The 8,168-nt window shown below is 46.9% G+C and overlaps 1 protein-coding gene across 1 annotated transcript; it reads left to right on the plus strand.

Annotated features, from left to right (window-relative positions):
* The first annotated feature begins 1,855 nt into the window (after positions 1–1,855).
* On the plus strand, positions 1,856–5,738 carry SLC25A6 (solute carrier family 25 member 6). Its single transcript, XM_074814950.1, has 4 exons — positions 1,856–2,032; positions 3,254–3,740; positions 4,471–4,611; positions 5,094–5,738. The coding sequence occupies exons 1-4, from the start codon at positions 1,922–1,924 to the stop codon at positions 5,249–5,251; spliced, it is 897 nt and encodes a 298-aa protein (XP_074671051.1). The 5' UTR covers positions 1,856–1,921; the 3' UTR covers positions 5,252–5,738.
* The last annotated feature ends 2,430 nt before the right edge of the window (positions 5,739–8,168 follow it).

The raw sequence follows: 8,168 nt of genomic DNA on the forward strand, positions 1-8,168 counted from the left end.
ATAATTGGAGATGAAATGTGGGGGCACCACATTTGGTTCAAGAACGTCATTCTCTTCCTTTTTAGCCCTACTTAATTTGTGAGCTCTTATAAAAGTGGAGCATATGAGATTAGATAAAGAACAGAAAAGAAAAAAAAGGTGCAGAAACAGAAGGAGAAGCATGGTCCCAAAGAGAAGAGGATTTCCCCCAGTCAGATGCATCTGAGCTCCCCTGGTGAACAGGACAACTATGGACTGAACAGTTTCTTGTCACAAAAGTTACGTGCGTTTTACCTTCATTTTTCAAATCAACAACACTTCAGAGTCCTAGAGTATGAAATTCTTTTTTAATCAATAGAAAATTTTATGGGGAAAAAAATCCCAGCCTTGCACATGTTGTGTCATGCCATGAGAGTATTAACAGTTACGAGCTTTTTTTAAAAGAAAAATACATACTAAGCTGTGTGTGTCTGCCTGAGAATATGCACCACAGCCTTTCATTAATTACATCCAAAATACAGTCCTGTAACACTGTATGTGCCTAACCCTGTGTGGGCACAGCGAGTCGCTTAACGATATCCGTATTACAGTTTAGAATATAAAATAGCACACAATTTATATCTTTTGATGTGCAAAAAGAAGGTGTGGTGACGTATAATAAATAGTCTATCATACTATGATGGACTGCCAGGCAGAGATGAAGCCGATGCCTGGCATCCTGTTCTCACAACATGCCGTCTCAGGGATGCTCTCATTTTGAAATCCTGCAAAGTACATACATGTGTAAGCAGTGGTTTCAGACACCTCAGCTACTGCAACTTTGCGGTTCACCAGCCATCTATTTTAAAAAATGTTTGGCTTTATTTACTTTTGTAGAAAACATCCATTAAAAGTGAAAGCAATAACAAAAGGTACTCGAGAACTATTGCCCTCCAGCCAGAACAATTTCAAGACTTACTTTTAGAAAGAACAGGTATAGTTTCAGGCAGAAGTTTGGCCATTAGTTATGAAATTTCACTTTCAGCATATGATAAATTTAGCAGAAATTACTGAAGGAGACTAGGCCTGTCTTTGTAGGGACAGAGGCCTTGCCAAAAGTGCCTGCTCTCGGGCAACCTGCGGAAGAACCTTTCAGAGCATCTAACTTTGAGCGCCCAAACCAGAAGCCGGGACCACACTTCCCCACCGTCCCTCTGGGAAACGCGGTTACGTTCTTTGGCATTTTATTGTCTCGGATCAGCTCTGTGACGGGCAGAAAAGCCCAGCGATGTGACGCCTGGCACCGCGCTGGAGAGGAGGAGCAGGTGGGAACAGAACCTGGAAACAAGGAGGTGCCTTCGATCAGCATTACCATGAGGGCGGGGAGCACGGAGCAAAAGCCGCCGGCGCCCGGCCGTGCGGGACACGCCGTTCCTGCGCGAGTGACCCGTGAGACTCGGCCGGTGCCTCTGCGCTCCACCGCGAGCGGCACAAAGCGGCGCCAGGAAACCCCTCAGAAAGCGACTGCTGTGGAAGAACCTCGTGCGAGGCGCGGGGCCCCGCGCACCCTGCCGCCCCGCGGGCGCCGGGCTGGGGCCGGGGCGAGGCCTCTCGCCCTTCACAGGTGGCGGCGGCGGGCGGCGGGGCCGGCACGCCCGGGGCGACGCGGCGCTGCGCCACTGGCGCCGCAAGGCGGAGGTGGGCGGGCGGAGGGGGCGGCACCGCTCCGCCCGGCGCGCGGGGGAGGCGGCGGCCGCCGCCCGCCGTCACCGCCGCCCTGAGGCGACCCGGCCCCTCCCGCCCCGGGCGGCGAGGCCACGCCCCCGGGGCGGAGCGGCCAATGGGGCGCCGGGGGGCGGGGCCAACGGGGCCCGGCATTTAGCTCATGCGCGGCGGCGATCCCGCCCTTTCGGCTTGAGCGGCAGCGGCGTGTCTTCCCCGGCGGCTCCGGCGCGGCGCGAACATGGCGGACCAGGCCATCTCCTTCCTCAAGGACTTTCTGGCGGGCGGCGTCGCCGCTGCCATCAGCAAGACCGCGGTGGCGCCCATCGAGCGGGTCAAGCTCTTGCTTCAGGTCAGCGGCGCGGCCGAGCCCGGCGGCAGTGGGGAGCGGGGGCAGCCCGTCACCTTCCACCCTGCAGGCGCCCGCCGAGGCCCGCGCGGGCTTGGCCGGGCGGGGGGCGGAGGGCGGGCGCCGCCCCCTCCCCCGTCCCGCGGAACAAAGGGCACTCGCGAGGCGGCGGCCCGGCGGGGAGGTCACGTGGGCGGTGGGTGCCCGCGGCGGCGGGGAAGCCGGTTCCGCTATGCCGGGCGCGGCGATGCGGCGGGGGCGGGCTGGGGGAGGGGGGAAGGAGGGGCGTGGGGGCGGCTCCCAGTGTCATTTCCTCCCGTCCCGCTCCTGGCGCCGAGCGCGCAGAGGGCGAAGCGGGGGGGAGGGCGGCAGCGCGCCGCCATCTTGGTGACCTTCACGTGACGGTGCGGCCGGGGAGCGCATTGGCCCGCCGCGCGCGCGGGGCGGGGCCGGGCTTGCCGGCGGCGCGCGGGGCCTAGCGTGACCCCCGCGGGCGGGGCGGGGCGCGCGGCGGCCCGCCGCCCCAAGGTGACTCGCGTGACCTTCGCGGCGGTCGCGGCCCCGGCCTCGCCGCGGGGGGCGGGGGGGCCGCCGGGGCTGTCGGCCTCCTCTCCGCCGCTTCCTCCCCTCCCGCCGGCTGGAAGTCGTGTCGGCGCCGTGCGGCTCGCTCAGACGCCCCCTCGCCTGCAGGCCGCCCCCGTCAGTGAGGGCAGCCGGCTCTAGGTAGTCCCAGACCTCACGTACTTGTCCGGTGGTTGCCATTGTTCCTCACGGCTGGCCCTTGTTGTCTTGGCAAGCCCTGAGCTCTGAAGAAGCTGAGAAGCAATTTGAAGCCTTTTTCTGGTTCTTAGGATTGTACAAGACCTCCCCTATCAGTGGTTCTTCTTCACATACAATTTCTGGTCTTATGTGACCGTAAAACCTAAACTTTTAATTCTTGAGAGTTAACTCGTCAATGCTCGAGTTCTTTGGTCTTCAGCAAAATATGAATACATGACAGGTCTTCTTAGTCTTAAGATTCAGACTAACCTAGGAGCTTTTCTTCTTTTTTTTGCTTGGAAGTTTGCTGTTGCATCTGGTTTATCATGGTTAACAGAGGCTTAATCTCTGTGTACAACAGTCATCAGGCATTCAGACTTAACAACTCTTTGTTTTATAGTAGAAGCCCAGCTGTAGTGCAGGCCTGTCAAGACATACAGTCAAAATACATACTTTTATTTGCAGGTACAACATGCAAGTAAGCAAATTGCCGCTGATAAGCAGTACAAGGGTATCATCGATTGTGTAGTGCGTATTCCAAAGGAACAAGGAGTGCTGTCTTTCTGGCGAGGAAACTTGGCAAATGTCATCAGATACTTCCCAACTCAAGCTCTCAACTTTGCCTTCAAGGATAAGTATAAGCAGGTGTTCTTGGGAGGTGTAGACAAGCACACTCAATTCTGGAGATATTTTGCTGGCAACCTGGCTTCTGGTGGTGCAGCTGGAGCCACTTCCCTCTGCTTTGTCTACCCCTTGGATTTTGCAAGAACCCGTTTGGCTGCTGATGTTGGAAAAGCTGGTGCAGACAGAGAATTCTCTGGTCTTGGGGACTGTCTAGTCAAAATCACCAAGTCTGATGGTCTGCGTGGCTTGTATCAGGGGTTCAATGTCTCTGTGCAAGGCATCATCATCTATAGAGCTGCCTACTTTGGGATCTATGATACAGCAAAAGGTAACATTTCAGAGGGGATCTGATAAACCTGTTTTCAGAACTGTATTGTCTGTGGCCATTCTTAGATGTTACTCTGTGTCTGTCTAGTAACTATGTGAGTGTGGAGGTGGAAGGGCATATTGGTGCCAACATCAGTGACACTGCAGTGTTCAGGACAAAACTTGAGTGTGTGTTTGTGGCAGCAGGCTACTTTAAAAGTGCTCCTGGTTATGTACTTAAAGGAGTCTCCTAGTGCCAGCAAAGCGTGCTGGTAACCATACACATTTATTCTGTGTTACTTATTCTGTGTGTTACTGTTGTTATATTGGACCAATTCAAGTGTGTTTAGCAGAATGGTATTGGGTGGTGCTTTTGCAAAGCACTTGTTTGTTAAGCTTGACATTTGGGCATAGAGGTCATTGATACGAGCTTATAGTCTAACGTAATTCACAGGGACAGTGACTTAGTTTAGTGACTTCCATTTCTAAAAGGAATAGTTAAGATTTCTTCTCATGCCAATCTGAAAGAATCCTGGTGCTTAAATGTTACCTGTTTTCTTTACTGAGAAGAAAGTCCTGAATTTCCTTAAATGTTTTTTATATTGCTTTAGCATGTTTAAAGTTTATCAAATGTCTTGTTGTAATTTCAAAGTATGGCTTTACAAAGTTTGTCTAGTAAAGTAGCTGTCATACAGTGAGTGAATGGGAGGAGGATGTACAAGATAAAAAGCTAATTACTTTTTTCATTGCAGGCATGCTCCCGGACCCCAGAAATACTCATATTGTTATCAGTTGGATGATTGCCCAGACGGTGACTGCTGTGGCTGGTGTGGTCTCCTATCCTTTTGATACAGTGCGGCGTAGAATGATGATGCAGTCAGGACGCAAAGGAGGTAGACTGTTCATTTGTGCAGTTCTTTAACAAGATGGACTTCTTTTTTCACAATAGTCATCCCTCAGCACGTCCAGTTCCTTGTTCCATAAATCTGATTTAAACTATATAACATTTAAATGATATGAGGAAATGCAGTAGGGCTCAACTTGTGTTTGTCAGGAATTATGCTGAGGACTTTTCTTCACAGAACAGAAGAGGGACAAACAGACTGCCTGTTTGCAATGACAGATTAACTGAAGGAATTAGGGGACAGTATAATTGCCAAAAAGAAGGCTTAACATTTTTTGTGACTTGGCTTTTAGTAACTAGCCAGGCAGATAGGAAGCGTTTCTATTGCCTGAACTACTGAGTATTGTGTTACAGTCTTAAAATGTGGTTTGGGACATCATGGAGTAGCTAGAGGAGTGAGACAGGGCAGTTGTTAAAAACATCTTGGATACAATTACAGGAGTTAAATTACTCTTTGCTCTTTTTCTACAGCTGATATCATGTACTCTGGAACAATTGACTGCTGGCGGAAGATTGCAAGGGATGAGGGAGGAAAGGCGTTCTTCAAGGGTGCATGGTCAAATGTTCTCAGAGGCATGGGGGGTGCTTTTGTGCTTGTGCTGTATGATGAATTCAAGAAAGTCATTTAAACAGCCTAACTAGAATTGGAAATCAAGTCGAGCAGATCATGTAGAATAACTACCATTATGGACCATTGACCTTCAAGAAATTCCTGTGAGTCTTATTTATCGGAGCCAGATGATATTTGTAGATGGGGCTAGAAACTGACATAGAGGACTGATCCATTTCTCAGTAACATGCATGAAGACACTGAATCTGGCAATTCAGTGTAGTGGTTTTTCTTTTCCAGCAATGAGGAATGAGTGGCGTTGGTTCTGGGTCCAAACTGGCTGGGTCCAATTTAGGCAGAAAGAATTGTTTGCCTGTGGATCAGTCCCCGGTTTCAAGTCCTATCTTCTAGGACCATAAAATTGTATTTGAAAGTACTTGCTAACAAATCATGTTCTTTTCCACTTGTATTGAAGCACTATGTACCATTTTGCACAGCTGAACATCTAGCAATTTTGTTCTTAAATTGGGGCATTCTGCTGTAAAACAATAAACATACTTACTCTGTCTGTGTTGAAATTATTATATAAAAGCTTTGGGAAAGCCTCTTTTGTTTGAAAACTTGTTTCAGATAATGGTTCCTCTGATACACTGCACTCTGTAACAGAATAAGCTTGATTTTTTTTAAAAAAAAAATTGAATGTGAGAACTTGGGGGGGTTGGGGAAGCATGGGCTATACTAATAGAAACCACTCCCATTCTTTGTGCCTGATAGTGTATGATGGGCTGCTGCAAGTGGCTTTTTGCATGATTCTTAGAAATTGATTTGGAACTTTTCATATCATTTAATATGTGGTTTTTTTTCTGTTGTAGTGCTAGGAGAACCCAAAGTCCCAAAGACAGTCCAAAAGTAATACTCTTGCCCTTGGTAAAACAGCTTAAAATGAAATAATTTTTTAAAAATTAATGTAGAAAGCAACATGGCATTCATGCAAAAACCCAGGAACCTGGTAAATGCCTTCAACTTCTGAGTAACTTATGTATTGTATTGTTGCTGCTGTTTGGAAATGCTGATTCAAGTTACTGTTTGGCCTGATCTGTAGCAGTGGTCAGTACCTCTGTGGAAGGTGAATTTAATCTGAAATGAGGTTCATTCTAAGAGGTGAGACTGATGGGGCGTGTGAGGAGGAATATGTGTGCTTCTGTGTAGCTGTAAAATACAGATCAAGGTAGGTCAGCCTTCAATATGAAGTGATTGATTGTGAGAAGACCAAAATCAGACTGAATAATTTCTCATACTGCTATTTGAGATAATGTAATATCTCTGTGCTGTTCTTCATATATATGTAATCTTTTGTACTTTGTAATCTGCAAAGACATGGTAGGGAGACCAGTAAAGGAAAACAAGGTGTTCATCTTCCGATCATGGTTTTTAAGAACTCTCCCTATATCTTGAGAAGGAAACTGTGTTGCTGTATGAGTCACTGAAGGCTGACTGAGCTGTCTTGAGTTCTTTTGTGTGCCTTCTGAGGTTGCTATTCAAGATGAAGTATTTAAATTAACTGCTTGGCTTTGGCTGATTATTATCTTCCTCTCAAACATAATTTACCTTTTTCCTTTCACTGTTGCACAAGCACTGCTTTCAACATCTGAATGTGAACGTAAGTACATTGCACAGCTACTTTGTACACAGGCTAATAGCAAACTTTATGTACCTACTGCAAGTGGTTTTATCCTGTTCGGTAATGGTAGCTCCCTTTGTGGTGCGGGCAGGTCACTTGATGTTGACCTTGCCAATCAACTTGCTGTTGCAGTTAGGATTACATTGATTTGAGGGGGGCGGGGGGAGAGTTTTTGTCTACATAATTGCTTAGGTCTCTTTTCTACATGAGTGGCTTGAAAGGTAGAGATAATGATGATAGGATACCTCACATAACCTCACAGTAAGTGTATGGGGGCCCACGCTTTGTGAGGAAGAATCAAACATGACCATTACTCGAGCAGCTCCTGAAAGGGGGAGGATGTTTTTCACCCTACCTCCCCCGTCTCTCCAGAACTAGGTTTTAACCAGAAGAAATAGGAAAATAAATCAATGCAAGTGTAGGTGTGTTTTTAAGTGGGACTGCAATTTACCTATGCTGTGTGTTCAGCATGTACTACTTGGTGTTCTTTTTTTTTTTTTAGTTTATGGCTTCCCTTAGTCATGCAGCAGCAATTTTCAATGTGTGATTATGCAGTGTGGGAACATAAGAGGCAAACAATAAATGAGACTTTTAAAAAAAGCATTTGTTTTCTGCCTTATTGAAACACTTGCTGAAATTTATTTATTTTGAAAAATGTTTTTAACAGGAAAAGATCTGGAGTTTGTATAAGAAAATTCTGGCATCTAAATCCTATATTGTTTTTAAAAGGCATTGGAAATGGGGCTTGCACGCTTTGAAGGGAACAAAGCAAATGCATTGGTATGAGGAAATACTTACATTTAAAATCCAGTTCCTAAATCATTACAGATTTTATTCCAATTCTCACAACTGTTACACTGGATTTTTTTTAAGATTTAAATAATACCTGTGTGAGCTAGTCCGTAGTAATATTGCAGAGGTTCACATTTGCATAGGAAGTACTGAGCTCATGAAATGGCTGACTGGCAGCCCAGCATTAGTAGTTATGTTTGGCAAGCATCATTTTATTTCCCAACTTCTGTTTTGCATAAAGTCTATTGAACATACTCTTGACAGTTCGGTATTGCTAGTTGCAAGGTTGAAGGGCAATTTTAAACATTTTTAGATAGCTAGTTTCTGCTTAAGAAAATACTCTGTATAAAAATGTTAAGCTGGGAAAATTAACTGTGGCGTTACTAAGCAGTTCTCTCATCCTATAGGAAATCATCGTATTCAGAGAAAAGAAGCATCATAATGAAGATGGGAAATAACTTTCTTCTGTGTTGTGAATGAGAGGCCTTGTCTCACACTGTAAAGAAAATCTCAGCAAGGTTTA

Source organism: Strix aluco, chromosome 2 (genome assembly GCF_031877795.1).
Source record: "Strix aluco isolate bStrAlu1 chromosome 2, bStrAlu1.hap1, whole genome shotgun sequence".
Classification (NCBI taxonomy): Eukaryota; Metazoa; Chordata; class Aves; order Strigiformes; family Strigidae; genus Strix; species Strix aluco.

What these genes read in the sequence shown, in the direction of transcription:
- SLC25A6 (XM_074814950.1), top strand. Translation starts at nt 1,922, where the DNA reads ATGGCGGACCAGGCCATCTCCTTCCTCAAGGACTTTCTGGCGGGCGGC. An exon ending in GGGTCAAGCTCTTGCTTCAG is followed by an intron (nt 2,033 to 3,253) that starts GTCAGCGGCGCG and finishes TTTTATTTGCAG; the next exon opens with GTACAACATGCAAGTAAGCA. An exon ending in GATCTATGATACAGCAAAAG is followed by an intron (nt 3,741 to 4,470) that starts GTAACATTTCAG and finishes TTTTCATTGCAG; the next exon opens with GCATGCTCCCGGACCCCAGA.